General features: G+C 41.4%; 1 protein-coding gene across 1 annotated transcript in view; it reads left to right on the top strand.

The window, feature by feature from the left end:
* LOC102571073 (vitellogenin-1) overlaps nucleotides 1–18,437 on the top strand; it is a 57,575-nt gene extending 39,138 nt beyond the window's left edge. Inside the window, exons 26-35 of the mRNA XM_059727648.1 lie at nucleotides 1,061–1,267; nucleotides 2,210–2,352; nucleotides 3,049–3,187; nucleotides 8,477–8,612; nucleotides 9,550–9,736; nucleotides 11,139–11,236; nucleotides 12,106–12,200; nucleotides 12,546–12,705; nucleotides 14,873–15,034; nucleotides 18,128–18,437. Of these exons, the coding sequence (XP_059583631.1) occupies nucleotides 1,061–1,267; nucleotides 2,210–2,352; nucleotides 3,049–3,187; nucleotides 8,477–8,612; nucleotides 9,550–9,736; nucleotides 11,139–11,236; nucleotides 12,106–12,200; nucleotides 12,546–12,705; nucleotides 14,873–15,034; nucleotides 18,128–18,252 (1,452 nt within the window). The 3' untranslated portion in view covers nucleotides 18,253–18,437. The remainder of the gene's footprint in view (nucleotides 1–1,060; nucleotides 1,268–2,209; nucleotides 2,353–3,048; nucleotides 3,188–8,476; nucleotides 8,613–9,549; nucleotides 9,737–11,138; nucleotides 11,237–12,105; nucleotides 12,201–12,545; nucleotides 12,706–14,872; nucleotides 15,035–18,127) is intronic.
* The last annotated feature ends 355 nt before the right edge of the window (nucleotides 18,438–18,792 follow it).

Here is an 18,792-nt window from a genome sequence, read left to right as displayed (position 1 = left end):
GAGGTCTTTACTTTGTAAAATGAAATTCAGAGCCAGTTAGGGTAAAGATATTTTTCTTCTGAAAAAGGGTGATTTTATTTTTCTGGGTTTTTTTAGGAAAAAAATCTTCAAAATAATTTGGGTTTTCACCAATTAAAAAAATTTCTTTTTTTTTTTAATTATCTTTAACTTGTTAAAAGTTGAAAGATTTTTCATTCTGGTTAAGAAAATCTCCAAGCTGTTAGCAAAAATGGATTTTTTGTGGGGGGTAAAAAATTACATTTCCTTGGAAAGGAAAGCCTCCTATTAAGGTTGGTATCAGCTGAAACTTTGAAAACAGCTTTACTGACAAAAAACGGCATACGAACTATATAATGTATGTATCTGGCCATAACCAGAAATGTCAAATATACATTTAAAAGTTAAATCCTATCTCTCTCGCTCAAAAATAAACCCACTGAGGTCACCAGTGCATTTTTGACACCACTGCTGTACAATGTTAGATAATGTTAGGAAACACAAATACACCAGTTAGCTTAAAGCACCAGCAAGGTCACATCATGATTATGTATCCTTAGGTTTGGTACACATTTGTTATTCCATATCTATCTTAAATAAATATATATTAATAACAATAGAACAACCAGGGCTAATGATGAGGGAAAATGCCTAAGAATTAATAATATTGAAGACTGTTGGTGTTAATAAGAACCTCATCATACTGGCTCAAACTGTCTGTAAGATAAGTGGTATGTACTTTGAATGAATACATTGCTATGGCAATACCTAGCATACTTTCTAGAAAGCTATAATGAAAATGATAGCAATAATACTCAGAATCTTAATACTTCCATGTACATGGGTTTGTGCAGCCTTAGATTCCATTTTCAGATAGTTGCACCTTTTTAGATTCTCAATTAAACTGAAACTTCAAAAAGTGGAACAAACCACCAAAACTTACTCTGATATAATGATAGGAGTCAGGAAATATTTTCATTCTGAACCATCCAAGGCTCTATCATATTGAAAAGCACAGTGCCAGGTTTCAACAGTGAATGCATATGCATTTTTTATTTTTCAGCGTACCTTCCTGGGAGAGAGAATGCCACCAGGCTTCACCATTGTGGCTCGCGCTGTTAGAAGTGACAACAAAAATCAAGGTTATCAAGCCACAGCGTACAAGAATTCTGGTACTAACAAAGTTGACCTGCAGATAGTTGTGGTTCAACTCGCTGAATCTAACTGGAAAGCTTGTGCTGATGCTGTCGTCTTACCTCTGAAAGCACAGGTAAACAGCTAATTCCACCAATAAAAGCTTTAAATTGATAAGGGTTATATAAAACAACTACAAAGTGCTATACAAATGAAGAAATTGCCTAACAATGAGGATACATTTTCCTGAATCATTTTATATCTGTTATCAGCAACATTTTGATTTTTTTTAAACATTCAGCTGCGCTACAAGCTGTTTGATGAAACATCACAAAAATACAAATATTTTCAAAGTTGTTTGTAAAGGTTTTGAAAAATTTGGAAAAGTTTTGACTTGCCTTATTACCAGTTTCTACCAGCTACAGATCTGGTCCATTCCTCTCCTTCTTATATATGTCAGATCATTTCTTTTTCAAGGGTATTTCTTATAATTCATTAACTGCATTAGACAGGACTCTGTTTGCAGCCTCTGTATTCAAGTCTCTCTTCCACACTCCTGTGCATCTATTTCAGTTAAGGAAACCAGCAATGTGTTCTGTGTATGTAGTGATTTAGAGATCTCTATTTTTCATATTGTTCATTTCCAAAATTCCCTCAGAAAGCTCAGTAGTAAAAACTGCTTTTCTTCGCACAATCAGGCATTTTGCAAAGACAGCGGTGAAATTGTAAAATGAGTGAACTATTTCTTTTTTTAAATATTCAACCAAAGATAATGTTGCCAAATGTAGTGGATCCCAGCAATCTATCCCTGCAAAATTTTATATCATAATTCAGTGCTTGTTTTGAAAATCAGAAAAGGAAAGGCTTATTCTTCTCAGTGCAGCTTAGCCTTTTTCCCTCATGTCTCACTCCTGTTCTGCTCCAACGGTAGCTAGATTTCCTCCACTATGGGCTAGAAGCAATGGGGACTGTTTTGAAGTTTCATAAAGACAAGAACAAGTCATACTTTGATATAACAGATAGTTATACCCTGATTCCATTTCTGAAATGCTAATGAATATTTCCTTTCTTCACAAAGGCAAGGTTGAGATGGGGCAAGCAATGTCAGAACTATAAAATTGAGGCAAGGGCTTCCACAGGCCAGCTCGCAAGAAATCCAGCAATACAGTTGAAGATGGCATGGACAAAGCTTCCATCCTGGATAAGGAAGACATCCATAATGTGAGTAGTTTCTTAGCTTGTCATTTGTTGTGCTACTGATGTTACTGCACTTGATGACCTGAAGCTTTTCGGTGGAATTAGTTGAAAACCTCAACTATACTAATTTTTTGCTGAAAAAATGTAGATTCAATAAAAGCTAAAATATTTCACAAATTTGCTTTTAGTTTCACTGGATCATTTGCACTGAAAACAAGTAAAACAATTCAAAAATATCAAATAATCCAACCTCCTGTCTTCCATTAATTGTGTATCTGCTACCCTCAGAATTTCTCTCACCCCCTCCCCCAGCTGATTTTCACTAGGCTGTGATCAGAAACTTGAGGAAGAATGTCTTGCACCCAAAAATTTGTCTAACTTGATCCCAGCTATATAGTTGGTCTAGTAAAAGATATCACTGTACAAAATCCTTGCCTTTCACCCCAACAGAAAAAAAAAAATATGTTATTACAACATTTTCAAAACTAAATTGTTTGATTTGTTTTACTTATATCTAAAATATTAAAAAAATTAAAATGCTTAAAATAAAAACAAGATTAATTCAACATTTTGTTTGATCCTAAACAGCTATCTATATATTTTTTTAATTCTCAATTCACTGTTTTCTTTTTTTAATTTCTCAGAACTGCCAGCCACCCCCCAAAATCAGTTATTTTCACAGCTATACTTCTGAGTAAGTCATGACTCATTTCTCCTTAGGGTTACAGACTATGTTCCTGGTGTAGCGTTCATGTTGGGATTCTCACAAGCAGTTCAAAGAAATCCATCACGTGAGCTTGTCTTAAGGGCAGCTGCAACATCTCTACGAACAATTGACGCAGTTATTAAAGCTCCAGGGGTATATGTGGTTTTATTCTTTTTCTCTAATGTACTTTTTCTTGGTACATAAATTTACACTAAATCTGAGAAAGGTAAAAAAAAAGTAGAGCATTATCTCCGATACAAACTACTCTAGATTCCTGAACATACAGAGCTTGATTCTGCACAGCTTGGGTTCAGTATACCAATAAGCTGAGGATAAAAAGTGATCAGCAGGAGAAAAAGTGCTTGGAAACCTGATGCTTTAATATTGAAAAAAATTGATGCAAATCCACCAAGTCAGTCCTGTCTAGTAGCAGGGTAAGGCCAAAAGGGGAGCCCCTAGCAAAATACTTTATTTGCATGCTGAGGATTACCCTAAGGCCTCTAATTACTCTGATATGTCATTCTGGACTCAAACTTTACTTGATTTTATGAGTAAGGTACATAGAAAGGTCTTGAGGCTTACATGAGATGCATGGGGAACAGTCCACTTAGAGCTGACACTTACTTGCACCTATATGTAACATCTATTCATAGATTCATAGATTCATAGATGTTAGGGTTGGAAGGGACCTCAATAGATCATCGAGTCTGACCCCCTGCATATGCAGGAAAGAGTGCTGGGTCTAGATGACCCCAGCTAGATGCTTATCTAACCTCCTCTTGAAGACCCCAAGGGTAGGGGAGAGCACCACCTCCCTTGGGAGCCCGTTCCAGACCTTGGCCACTCGAACTGTGAAGAAGTTCTTCCTAATGTCCAATCTAAATCTGCTCTCTGCTAGCTTGTGGCCATTATTTCTTGTAACCCCCGGGGGCGCCTTGGTGAATAAATCCTCACCAATTCCCTTCTGTGCCTCCATGATGAACTTATAGGCAGCCACAAGGTCGTCTCTCAACCTTCTCTTGCAGAGGCTGAAAAGGTCCAGTTTCTCTAGTCTCTCCTCGTAGGGCTTGGTCTGCAGGCCTTTAACCATACGACTGGCCCTTCTCTGGACCCTCTCCAGGTTATCCGCATCCCTCTTGAATTGCAGCACCCAGAATTGCACGCAGTACTCCAACTGCAGTCTGACCAGCACCCGATAGAGGGGAAGTATCACCTCCCTGGACCTATTCGTCATGCATCTGCTGATGCACGATAAAGTGCCATTGGCTTTTCTGATGGCTTCGTCACACTGCCGGCTCATGTTCAACTTGGAGTCCACTAGGACTCCGAGATCCCTTTCTACTTCCATGCCACCCAGCAGGTCATTCCCTAGGCTATAGGTGTGCTGGACATTTTTCCTCCCTAGGTGCAGCACTTTGCATTTCTCCTTGTTGAACTGCATCCTGTTGTTTTCTGCCCACTTGTCCAACCTATCCAGGTCTGCTTGCAGCTGTTCCCTGCCCTCCAGCGTGTCCACTTCTCCCCATAGCTTTGTGTCATCTGAAAACTTGGACAGAGTACATTTCACTCCCTCGTCCAAGTCGCTGATGAAGACATTAAAGAGTATCGGTCCCAGGACTGAGCCCTGCGGGACCCCACTCCCCACACCCTTCCAGGTCAAAACCGACCCATCCACCACAACTCTCTGGGTGCGACGCTCCAGCCAATTTGCCACCCACCGGACTGTGTAGTCATCCACATCACAGCCTCTTAACTTGTTCACCAGTATGGGGTGGGATACCATATCGAAGGCCTTCCTGAAGTCTAAGTATACGACATCCACCCCTCCTCCTGTGTCCAGGCGTTTCGTAACCTGGTCATAAAAAGAGACTAGATTGGTCAGGCACGATCTGCCTGCCACGAACCCGTGCTGGTTTCCCCTCAGCATAATTTGTCCTGCCGGGCTCTGGCAAATGTGAGCCTTGATAATTTTTTCAAAGACTTTGCCAAGGATAGAGGTGAGACTGACTGGCCTATAGTTGCCCAGGTCCTCCTTCCTCCCCTTCTTGAAAATGGGGACCACATTGGCCCTTTTCCAGTCCTCCGGGACTTGGCCCGTGCGCCACAAGCATTCAAATATTCCCGCCAGTGGCTCTGCAATGATGTTGGCCAGTGCCTTTAGCACCCTCGGATGGAGCTCATCCGGGCCTGCCGACTTAAAGGCATCCAGTTCTTCCAAGTGACTCTGCACCATCTCAGGGTCTACGCATGGAAGTCTGGCACCTTGCTGCTGCCTCTCTACAACCCCAGTGAGAGACTTGTCGCGCCCCTCACTTAGGAACACTGAGGCAAAGAACTCGTTGAGGAGTTCAGCCTTGTCCCCCCTGTCTGTCACCAATTGTTTCTGCCCATTTAGCAGGGGTCCTATTCCTCCCTGGGTCTTCCTTTTACTCCCTATAAAAAACAATTTCTTGTTGTCCTTTACTTGGGATGCCATCCTCAGCTGCATGGTAGCTTTGGCCCATTTAAATGCCTCCCTACAAGCACGAGCAGAGGAAGTATATTCGTCTTTGGTGATCTCTCCTTGTTTCCACTTTTTCTGTGCTCCCCTTTTGGCCCTTAGGCTGCCCTGGATTTCTCTGGTCAGCCAGGGAAGCCTCCTGGCCCCTTTCCCTCTTTTACCTCGCACGGGGATCATCTCGCTTTGTGCCCGAAGGATCGTTTCCTTAAGGCACATCCACCCTTCTTGGGCTCCCATCACTTCAAAACTCCTACTCTGCAGTGCGTCCTTGACTAATCGCCTGAGTTCATTTAAATCAGCTTTCCTAAAGTCTAGCACTTTCACCCTACTAGTTACCTTAGCCACTCGACGTCTTATGGTGAATTCTGTTATTAGGTGATCACTGTCCCCCAGATGGCTACCGATCTGTAGGTCCCCTACCATGTCATCCCCCATTGCCAATACCAGATCCAGTATGGCATTCCCCCTAGTGGGTCCGTGTACCTCCTGTGTCAGGTGGAGGTCCTGTACACAGGTTAGAAACCTGCGTGAGCGATGGGACTTTGCTGTCTCTGTCTCCCAGCAGATGTCCAGGTAGTTTAGGTCCCCCATGACTACCGCGTCTTTAGCTTTTATGGTCTCCGAGATTTGCCTCAGGAGCCCTGCATCTATTTCTTCCTCTTGGTGTGGGGGTCTGTAGCAGACCCCTACCACCAAATCCCTTTCTCCTTGCCCCCCCATGTAGCCTAACCCACAATCCTTCTACTTCCTCATCCTTGGATTCCGTCTTGATGAGGGTCAATGTATATTGCTCATTGACATAGAGCGCAACCCCTCCCCCTTTCTTTCCCACCCTGTCCTTTCTGTACAGACTATAACCCTCAATATGTACTGCCCAGTCGTGGGACGAATCCCACCAGGTTTCCATTAGCCCTACTAAGTCATAGGTGTTTTGTGCAAGCAGGAGCGCTAGTTCATCCTGCTTGTTTCCCATGCTCCTAGCATTAGTATATAGGCACTTGAGCCCTGCGACTGGTGCCTTTGCTGCCCCCCCTCTCTGAGTCCCAAGGGGCCCCTTATTTCTTACCTTCTCGTTTCTTACCTGTGCCATAGTGCTGGCCGCCCCATGTCTTGCAGGTTCCCAATGTTCTCTTTCTTCAGGCTGGGCTGTCCTTGTGGGTGCCACATGGTTTGGTGGTCCACAGCTTCCCCCGCCCTCATCTTCCCCTCCCCCTGGCGAGCCTAGTTTAAAGCCTGCCGGAGGAGATCCGCCAACCTAGAAGAAAACACACGCTTACCTTTGGGGGACAGGTGAAGCCCATCCCAACTGAGCATGTCCCTCGTCGTGATGTGTGGGTCATTGTCCAGGAAGCTGAAGCCTGCCTCGAGACACCACTGCCGAAGCTGCCAGTTGGTCTCTTGGATGCAGTTCTCAAGCCGTCTTCCACGTCCATTCACTGGTAGGATGGAAGAGAATACCACTTGTGCACCGAACTCCTTCAGCACGCCGCCCAGAGCACTGTAGTCCACCATCAGGTGATCGGGGGTTCTCCTGGCCGCATCATTAGTACCCACATGGACTAGGACCATGGGGTAGTAATCGGTGGGCTTGATCCTGGCCTGGATTACCGCTGTCACATCCCGAATCTTTGCTCCGGGCAGGCAGTATACCTCTCGTGTTGAGGGGTCCTGGCGACAGATGGGCCCTTCCGTACCTCTCAGGATGGAGTCGCCTATGACGAGCACTCGTCGCCTCCTCCTCTGGGTCTGCTTGGATCTCTTGACCTGTTCGGTGCGTGGAGAATGTGGTGTTGCTTCCTGCCCAAGGGTTTCCTCCTCCTCTTCCATCCCCTGCAGGGTCGCCAGGGCCTCATACCTGTTCTCCAGTTGGACTGGAGGAACTGGTACCTGTTCGCTGCGAGCAGCTCTGGTCCTGGATGTGACCGTCTGCCACTCTGCTGTGGAGGGCATTCCCCGGGCTGCTTCTTCTTTAGGTGCCTGGTCCTGCAGGGAAAGGAAATAACTGTCTATTTCATCCTCCACCTCCCTGATCCCCCTCAGCCTGCTAACCTCCTCCCGGAGCTCCCTCACCTGCGCCTCCAGAGCCCTAAGATGGGCACCTGCCAGACAGGCATGGGGGCCCCCAATCTCTGCCCTGCAGTGCACTGCACAAGGGATATAGGATAAAGTTCTATAACAACCACAAAAGCAGCACTCCATTGACCAAATAAGAAAGGTTAAATTTTCCAAGGAGCCTGCCTGGATTTAGTCTGCAGAATCCCTTTGATTAATTGTTCCTTGTCCACCAAATCCCTGTGCACCTTTTTGAAAAGTTTCCCCTTGTGGGTCTGATTTAAATGAATAACAGCTTGGCTGTTCATAAATAAGGAAGTAGGTATGTCCTTAACTTCCCCTGTGCCCTAATATTGCAGAGCCTTTCATATGTGATAATGAGAGAGTGGGTGTATTAGGCTTCTGTCTGTTTATTTAAGTATGTTTAATGTGTACTTAATACAAAGTATCCTTTGTGTTGGGGAACTCAGCCAAAATCACATCACACCAATATTTACCCAATTAGACTGTATGATAATATAGTCAATTTAGTCAGCTATACTAATTCAACCTCTAACATACTTAACTAGCTGGCAAGTTTTTTTGTTTGCTTTAAGAAAGTCACACAATAATATCTTAAATAACATTCACGTACGTTAATATCCCACATCACTGAATGTAAAACTAAATTCTCAAGATGGCATAGAAGTCATAATAAAATAGAAGATAATGGTCCCTCATAAAATATATTCTATGTTTGGGGCATACACCATCAACCGCAGACGCTCCAAATGCATAAATACATAGTTAAAATATGTTTATTAGGAGACTGTTAGTCTGTATGATTGACAAAATGGAGATTTCAAATTATACTATTGAATATGTCATATTTTAATTTACTTCTGTTTCAGGCAACCCTTTACTATCAGGGTTTCCCGATTCCATTTGCTTTGCCTGTAGGCCCATATCTACCTTATCAGACTCCAGGAATTACTGCGTGGAGTGTCCTTCCAGAAATAGCTTCACGGATTGCTCAAGAAGATCAAGGTAAAATGCTTATTATAAACTGGACTGGTCTGGACTGCTGTAGATGGTGATGATCCTGCTTTGAGCAGAGGATAGGACAACATAGCATACAGAGGTCCCTCACAGCCCTATTGTTCCATGATTTTATGACTGCACTTGTATTTGGTCTTGTACCTGGTAAAAGAGCAGCGATTATCCATAACGTATTTAGCCCCACCTGCGGCTCTCTTTCCTGTCATCTTCAGCTTTTGACTTTCTTAGCAGTACTTTTTTGGAGAACCATGATAATCCTTACCTTTCCCAAAAGAATTGCCTTTTCCACAGCTCGCTCCTTGTTTAGCAGCAGTTTTACTGGATTCTGCCAGAAAGGACTTCAACTTTACATGGCAGAGATCTTAAGTGTAGGATCTGTCCCTTACTCTTTGTAAGGAACTGCCAAGCATACCGCATGAGATGGTGGATATGGGACAGAAATATGAGTTTCCTACCCTCTTTATGTTCCTCATAACATAAAGAGTTATGTGATTTTTGTGATTTTGTGATTTTTTGTGATTTTTAGCTAAGTGATATGTCAAACTTAAATGGCACATACTACAAACAATTGGACAGTTTTGAGAAATGACAACTGGTTTTACAGTGGTTTCAGCTTTTAATTTCTCAGAAGTTTGATACAATCTCATTTTGAAAACTTGGTTGCTATCACTAAGGAGTTATTTTTACAAAGTACAATTAAACAAAGTGCTGGATATACAAACTGCTTACTCATCATTTCCTGTTGCTGCCCTGCCTTTTTGTAAATATATATTTAGGTTAAGATTTTGAAAGCTGCCTAGGAGCTTTAGAGATGTCAGTTTGCAATTCCCCAGCTATTCAAGCCTCTTAGGCAGCCTCCAAGACCTTTACAGCTACCAACATGGTATTGTCTCATATGAAATTTATTTTCATTGTTGTTTTTCAGCCACATGTGAACTGCGTGAAGATGATTTCAAAACATTTGACAAAGTGAAGCACAGCTGTTCCTTCAACAAGAGCTGCAACCTCATTGTGGCTCAGGACTGCACTGCTCATCCCAAATTCATAGTGTTCACAAAGACAGCTGATCCCAGCTCTTTCTCAAGGGAGGTTTACATCAATATGAGCTCATCGTAAGTGCAATTACCCATAAGCCCCAAGAGTCTATGTAGAATCTTGGGCAGTCACAAAAGGCACTTCAAAGAGGACCTTGGTTACATTAAGGCCCTTGGCAGATGTTATTTCCATCAAGCAATGGGTAATGTTATGCCATGTGACTTGCCTCATGTCCATAGCACAAGTTATCCAAAGAGGGAAGCAGTGCCCAGTGAATTTGCTTTGCCAGCACTCACCAGCAAGGAGGGCTGGAGAGTTACTGGCAGTGACTGCCAGCCCCCTCCTACACCTTCAGTTTTGCTGCCAATGAGAAGTGAGCTCTTAGCTCCCCTTGGGTGAAGGGCTGGCACACTTCAAACCTGCAAGTACATAGGTGGGCTTTTTCTAGTGTATTCCACTGAAGGTGCTCTTGAAATCTCAGTCTCCAATGTGCTTGAGAGTCATTGGATAAACACACTGATCAACAGGAGTTGAATAAAATCCTACACAGTCCCTTGAGCTGTATTTTAGATTAGTCATACTCCCTCTCTCTGGTCAATAAATATTTAATTCTTTTTGACAAGGTGGACCAGTTTCAGAAGGAAAGATGGAGAGCGTTCGTATTCCAGCTTGATGGTAGGGGCAGTATACAAAAGGGTTTGAGTCAGTTCTGAGCACTGAACCTGCAGATCCTACATTCTGGGCAAGTGCTCTAGCCACAGACCTATTGACTTAAAGGATCCACTGCCCCTACCGTCTTCTTCAGCTGTGTGGTCCTATCTCTGTTTTGACAGGACAAGTCACAGACCCATAGGCCATAGGATTCTGAGTAGTGAATTGTAATCTAACTTTGGCACCTCTCTGCAATCCAAAGAAAGCCACCTAACTTCCAGTTAGAAACAGGATTTAAAAGTCACTGGTATTCTCAGCATTTCCTACTGGCCACAGTGCTTGCTGCTGTGAATCCCATTCTGAAGCACCTAACTCTACTCAAGCACAGTGTAGACAGCTTGGGCACCTAATGCAGGGTTGTGGATTACAATCTAAGAGCCAGGGGCCTGCAAGTCAGGCATTGTGTCACTCAGCATCATGTCATAAAAATCCTTTTATGGATCTAGCCATTTGTTGAAATTTTGTTACAAAGAGAAAAAAAAATTATAACCAGAGGAAGAAAAACTCTTCTGGCTCTTACCCTGTTATCTAACTGTTCAGTTTCTTGGGCCTTATCTCATCACCAACTCCTGGAAATCTGCCCTTTTCCTCCTTTCCCATTTGCCTAGGTGGATTATACTACAGTTGTAAACCCAGCCCCTATGGAAGTCTTGAAAGAAAGGGACGCTTTTAAAGACTGAATTCTGAGCCTGGTTCTTGCTAGATTTGGTAGTTTGTCAATGTTTCACACCTTTTCGCACAGCAAACATGTTGTTTTCTTTTTTCAAGAAACATCACAATCTATCCGTCAGAATCTTCCTCTCTCCTTGTGTCATACAACAACGAGCCCATACTAACAGACAGTGATGTGTATGAAAACACAGAAGGTACTGTATGTTACATTGTAAAGCACACACCTTAATCATCTCAATTAAACTGATTCACTATTTTGAACTAGTAGGTGTTCAAATACCATAATGATAACCACCATATTAGAGGCGTGATCTCTGGGGCCAGATCTTCAGTGCTAGTTGTTTATAGAGCATAACATTTCATCCCAAACCTAACAGCTTATCACAATAGCATGGTTAAGGAAACCCACTTTCTGTAACTAGTGATTTGGCTGTCACATCTAAGTTAGGTACAGACATTTAAAAAGCCCAAGGTGGAATTGATCCAAGTTATGCAGTTTTCTGTAAGTGGCATAGTTTAGATTGGTAGCAAACTGAATACATATTCAACATTTGGTGTGGGGGGGAGGGGATCTTAGACTGGGTTCCACTATTTTTAAACCATTCTATGTGGGTCAAACTTCTGTTCCGTTATGGGTATAAACCAGTTTCTGATCGCTTATAGTGGTAAAACTGTAATGTCTGTACCTGGCCCAAATCACTTCTAACTGTCCCACCCCCACCTCCTCAGTGACCAGGTGGGGCCAAATGGGTCGGTAGGGACAGCCTTCAGCATGAGTCTCAGTTTAAACTCACTGTTTTACAGCCACAGAGAGGCACCTTAACTGCTTTGCCACTAAGCCCGTTCTGATACAGAAAAGAAAAGGCAGTGCAAGCTGTATCGTTCAATCATAGAAAAATTTTCAAATATAAAGAAAAATCTCTTCTTTGGCAAAAAATGTCTTCAGAGTGAAAGAGAAAGTAGTCATTGTAAATTACACTTAATGATTGGTTACATGAGTTCAAAAACTAATTTTTTTTATTTTAAAGTTAAAATGTCTAAATGTTGACCTATCTTTTTTCAGAAAACATTAACGTTTATAGAAATGACTCACTAATTATAGTAGAAGCTCCAAGCCAAGGACTGGATAATGTGACTTTTGATGGTGTGATACTTAAGGTATTTCTGGTTCTGCTCTATGACTAGCTTTGTTTTGTCTTATACCCAGTGGTGACGCATAGGGTGTGCACTGAGATTGGCTGAGCACTCCCTGGAAACACCAACCGTGAAACCAGAAGTGCTGGCAGAAGTACACTTCTGGTCTCACTGGTGGTGATTTTGGGCGCAACAATCAGCTACTGGGGGACCCCTCCTCCCCCCAGTTGGCTATCAGCCACTGGGCACTCCCCCCCCGTCAGTGATGTGGTGGCTTCCCAGACTCAGGAGGCACCAGTTGCCCATGCATATACCTTGCTTATACCTTGGCACTGAGATGGGACGTTGAGGTCTTTTATCTCTTCATAGGTCACTGTTGCTTCATGGCTAAAAGGAAAGACCTGTGGTATCTGTGGAAACAATGACGGAGAGAAGCAAAATGACCTCCTCTTGCCAAACCATAGGCTAGCACACAGCTGTTCTGCTTTTGTCCATTCCTGGGTACTGGTAGGAGAGGCCTGTTCTGGAGGTTAGTAGACTTGAAAACAGTTGTTCCTTAAAGGAGAAAAATGTTTGTATTTTATTTTAATCATACCATTTTAAAAGTTAAAAAATAATAAAAAGCCACTTTCGTTTGAAAATAGATAAGACAATAACAGTTTGCATTCATTTTTAATCTAACTAATCAGGTACCTAGATGCTCCCAGTGGAAAGAGGAGATTTATATTCAGGTGAAGATTTCAGCGTCTTGTACTCAATTTAATATTAAAGACTCAGTTCTGCCACCTTTTCTCACGCTGAGTAGTTTTTTTTTTGGTTGGTTTTTTTTTTTTTTTTTGTAAGTGGCAAAATCAGGCCCAATCTTGCTGCCATTGAACTTAGCAGGAGTTCTGCCACTGATTTCCAGCAGAGCGGGATCAGATTTCTCTCACTAGACTTTATCTAATCAAACAAACTACAGGCTTTATAAATACAGCACAGAGTGAATTTTAATAAATTGGGCCAGATGTTCTGTTGGTGCACATAGAGCAACTGATCATCTATGGTTAAGACCCATCAGAATGTTTGCAAATATTCTCAAGGTAGAAGCTTTTTCCCTGGCGTGTACTTAGAAGAATAATAATGTTGATTTCCAACAGCACAATACTGTTCATTTACACTTAGCATAAAACCGTTTTTTTCATAGATTTCAATTGCTGTGTGAATTGTACCCATATATGTGTCAGGAATCAAAGTCAGATATGGAATCCTTTTAATTCTAATGATATGTTTTAGTGGTAATAATTGCAGCATTAAAAAATCATTGAATCAAACACACTAACATTGAAATTCGTATATAAACCCCCAACTCACTAACAATAATGTTTCCCCAATAGGCTTGGCAAAATTTGATTTTTTTTTTCATAATTTTGATGGATAATATCAATGTTAATTTTTAAGCATTTATTTCCATTTTTATCAAATTTAATTAAATTAACAACATAAAGGTCTTCTGCCCCGGGATGGCAAAAACAACAACAAAAAGCCAAGAAAACAGAACTTGTATCCCTTCTAATTGGAGTCTTTCTATGTACCAGTCTCACCAGTAGGCTGCTCCACCTCTTTTTACAGTCTCTCCCCTGTTGCCTGCAGCTGAGTTGTCCCACTCACGTGTAAGGAGCTTCTCGCTGCTGCTTTGCACACCTTCCTCCACAGCTGCTGATTCTGGTCCAGCTCAAATACTCTTTCTCCCCCCGTCCCCTGTCGGGCAGGGGTGTACATGGTCTGCTATCTCTCTCTAGCCCAGCTCCATGCATGCTGCCTGCTGTCTTCCTCTTCAAAGAGACAGGCTTGTGACTCCCTTCTTCTCTTCTTCCTCTCTCTTTTCAATTACTAACAATGGAAATGTATTTTCATCAGCTCTTTATTGTGAGGTGAACTTGCCATTTATCAATGTTTACCAATAAAAATCAGATCCTGCCAAGCCTAGCAATAGACTGTTCTTAATAGCCCTCCAGTCTGAGCAAGCGACTACTTTCATTGGACCGTGCATTTCTAGAATTCACAATATACAGGATTACATTTGCGTCACATTATTAACTCAGATTTTAAACCAAACTGCCATTTTTTGTTTAATTGAGGGACCTAGATCTCTTCAGCCTTCACAAGAGAAGGATGAGAGCTGATCTTGTGGCTGCCTATAAATTCATCAGGGGAGGACAGCAGGGTATAGGAGATGCTCTATTTACTAGGGCTTCCCCTGCAGTAAGTGACTGGGAACAATGGCCGCAAATTGTTGGAGAGCAAATTTAAGTTGGGCATTAGAAAGAACTTCACAGTAAGGGTTGCCAGAATCTGGAATGGGTTTCCTAGGGAGGTGGTGCTCTCCCCTATCCTGGGGGTCTTCAAGAGGAGACTGGACAAGCACCTAGCTGGGGTCATCTGACCCCAGTGCTCTTTCCTGCCCAGGGCAGGGGGTCGGGCTCAATAACCTACTGAGGTCCCTTCTGACCCTAACATCTATGAATGTTTCAAAATCAGTTTCCTTTCCCCAACTATTTATGGTCCTGCTATTGCCACCCTTACTCTGCGAAGACAAGACATTGTGAAGCTGAGTTTAATCAAAGCTAAGGAGACCATATAACTGCATAGTGATGTAAGGAAAGAATGGTGCTGCTTTATATCTATTATGTTAAATACTGTCTTTTTTCTCTTAGACTGCAACCTGGAACACAATTATGTGAACCTGGAGCGATATCCTATTATTGATGGAGAGGAATCTACATGCTATTCTGTTGACCCAGTACTAAAATGTAGGAAAGACTGTACTTCAACTGAGAAGGAGTCAGTGAAGGTTGGCTTCCATTGTTTTGCAAAAGGTATGATAACTTTTTCCCCTTTTCCTATCCCATTTCCAAGAAGCTCTATCAGAACAGTTCATCATAGTATATCACAACAATATACACACAAACATCTTCTCCCCATGTGCCTTTAGAGCTGTTTTTCTTAATCCCATTTATATGTTATATAAACAATTATAGTATTGGGTAGCTAAGAGCCTGCTTGGATTATCTGGCGGGTAGCACTGTCTGAAAAATCTTTCAGATGGTAAAAGGGGCATTTGTGATCAATACAAATGTTTTCACAGTTTCTAGATCTTCAACAAGTTGTGATAAGCAGCAATAAGTCCTTTTATTAGCACTACAGTCTGCAATTTCATGTAGACCAGGGCGGGCAAAGCAATTGAGAGTCAGTCAAGCAGTGTGAGATGACTGCAGTGTGATTAGGCTGCCATGCTGTACCAGCGGGCAATACATCAGCAAAAAAAATAAAAATAAAAAAAATTGGTGAAGTGTTCTCCAGACAAATAGCTTGTTTGTGAAGGTATTTAACCCCTACACACAGCTTTTTGAAAGAAGTCATTATTCTGCTTTCACTTTTACATTAGCTTGTCTTTGGTGAAATCTACTCTCTGCAACATTGAGGCATGTGTGTAGGAGGAGTGTCCTACCCCATCTCTACAGTTTGGGGGGGGTCTTTCTCTTTTCTAGTTCATTACATTGTAATCCTTAAATGCACAGCAATTGACAGTACAACCCATATGTATCATAAAAATAAACACAGTTCTAGAACTGACTAGTACAGCTCTGTTCGCCATGTTAACCATTTGGGCCAGATCCTCAGCATGAACTAGCAGAGCTGAAGCCAAAGAAGCTATGCTAAATAACACCACCAGATGAACGCAGCAGCCTATGTCTGATTTTAAGCAATGTCCCTGAAGACTGCTCACGTTATTAGAATTTCCAATGTACTGAACCAGTTCATAAAATGTTGAGTATCTCTCTAGGCTACTGAACTCTAAGTACAACCAGTAAGAAAAGTAGCACAGTGAGATTGCTAATAGCATTCTGACTGCACCATGGGATGTGAATAGATGCATCCTTTTATAAAAGAAAAAACACTCTCCATAACAGAACCTTCTCCAAAATCTTGTCATATCCGTATTTCACAGATTTTCTTTTGTGTGCCCATGCTCTTTATCTATGAAGTGTCATCACCCTAGGCCACTCATTGCCTCAAATTATTAGACTATAATAAAGCTGTCTCATTCTCGCACACTATGTGTGAGAAAAGAAGAAAAACAGAAAAACTTCTTAGTCATCACAGTCACTGCTCTGTGCACAGTAACTGCAGGCTCCTCTGGTTCATTTACTGAACCTGAAACTGAAGAGTCTGCTACTAGCTCTGCTTCTTACTCTTTTATCACAGGTTTTTGTTTACTTGCTTATTTATTTATTTCTGAGGAGATAGAAGATACAGGATCCCCACTGGTGTTCTTCTGTAATATTCTTTCTTTTCCTTAGGCTGAGAATCAATAATGATACAATGCACCCCTTTAAGTATTGCTCTTTTCCTTTGTTTATTTGATGGACCAGAAAAGTAGCAGAAGCAGCAAGGATATGCTTCTTTTCCCAGGTTCAGAAAATAAGCTTGCATACACGTGGCAAATTTCTTCTTTCGGATCCACAGAGAAAGGCTCAGCCAATAACACTGCTCTCCCTAAAGTGGGGAACCACAACACAATCAAACACTTACATTTGCATGATACAAACCAAAAGCATAATATGAAGGATGAGTTTCTACTAGGTAGAAGTGACAGAATTTCTCTTTTTCTCCTGTTTTAGAGATCTCTGGGCCAAATCCTGATATCCCTACTTAGGCAAATGTCCTATTCACTCCAAGTCTTAATTGTATACCTAGTTTATGGTACAGGCATGTTTATATTGAATGGGCCTATATATATATGTGCCCTTGAGTAATAATAATCTATCTGAGTAGACAGATTATTATTACTCAAGGGCACAGTCCTCTCACCAACAATGAGACCATTTGAAACAGTAAGGATTCTCTACATAGATAAAGGACACAGGATCAGGTCCAGGGTCTGCAAAAATTTGGTAGTACAAAGTATAAGAGAGTTGAGTGAACACAAGAGTGTCAAAAAACTGACCTCAGACTTTTTGTGCAGTTTTCACTTCCTAGCTTAAAAATATTAAATCTTTAATAACAAACATCTCAAGCACCGTGCTGGGATAATATGTTTTATGATTTATTACCGGAAACCTGAGTGTCAGGTTGGTCAGAGAGGTGTAATTCCATCAAATAGTGCATTAACATTTGAGTAGATGATTGTCTGATACAGACCAAAGGCTTTTGAATTTTCCTATGATGTAATATGACATGTTATAAATATATTGCCCATATGAATGATAAAACAAATGGAGATAAAATTATGAAAGCTTTGCACATTCTCGTTATGCAAGCTTAATCTAAATGGAGGTTCTAATATTCTTCCAGATGTAATGATAAACCTCCAACCAGCTAAGACTATTTATTGGGAGGATGAATATTATTATTCCATTTAGATTATTTTAGTATTAGAGGATATGGCTTATTCAAGCTGCTGTTGATAAAGCAGTGTGGTAAGGTTAATACTGAAACTGACAATGCTCTGCCAGATTTGAGTATATACGGAAAACTTTAATTAGAAGTTTATGAACCTCTGAAAATTCTCCAAAGAGCTTATCCTTTAGAATGAACTTAAACAAATAGAGAGCTGAAATATCCCCCAGTATGCAGTGAGAACCTGAAAAGGGATCGCTGATGTGTATATGCACACCGTGGTCTTATTTTGAAGACTGGCTGTCTCCAGTATGTCTTCCAGCTCTTGCCTGCTGTATTTGTGCATATGAAATGCAATTAATTTTGTTTTAGGCAGGTATTATAATAATTATACCATGGATGAAAATCCTGCTTCAAGTCAATGGGTCAGCATGATGTCAGTCATGCAGATAGGATTCAACCCCATATTCTTTACTTCATGAAACAGTCAGCAGCCATCAAAACAATATTGTTTTGAAATGTGTTCATTTGCTTGATGTTAGTTAACAGTGGCTATGCTCTTCTGACAGATACTGCTCCAAGCCTGTCCGAATGGGAACGTAATAGTGACAAGAGCTCTGCGTCTGAGGAAATTGTGGAGTCAGTGGATGCCGATGTTGACTGTTCGTGCCCTAGTGATTGTAGTTCAACTTAATGCTTTAGCATTGTGGTTATAAAGATACTACACCCAACTAATTGAATAGCTGGACCAATACAAAGAGAATGTAATAGCTGCAGTAAAATATTAAGAAATATGCTTGGAAAAAATAGATAAGTCTAATGCATTGCATGCTAAGTAAAATGCTTTCTGTACAGTATGCCCTGCTTAATAAATATGTTGCTCATTAAATAAGTATTCACAAAGTCTCATTTTATTTCTCTTATCGACAATGCAATCAGGCCAAGTATAATATTATCCAGAAATTCTGCTCCCTTTAATCTGAATATAATTACACTGGTCCTCTCTTAAAATTATGTTCAGTAGGTGATGAAAGGAAAACATGATTATGGTTACCACTAACATTCCATTGTATAAAGAGTTCATTTTTAGCAAACAAAAGACACAGTGAGCATTTGTTTTCTTTTATATATTCTAGCAACGAGCAAAGTCTGTGCTTGGAACTGTTCTGAAAAAAATATATATTTTACTCCCAGCAAGACTATTAGCCTTAGTGTTTTCTACAAAAGAATGATT

This window comes from Alligator mississippiensis, chromosome 5 (genome assembly GCF_030867095.1).
Source record: "Alligator mississippiensis isolate rAllMis1 chromosome 5, rAllMis1, whole genome shotgun sequence".
NCBI classification, from domain to species: Eukaryota; Metazoa; Chordata; order Crocodylia; family Alligatoridae; genus Alligator; species Alligator mississippiensis.
This window is presented reverse-complemented; position numbering and strand designations above follow the sequence as displayed.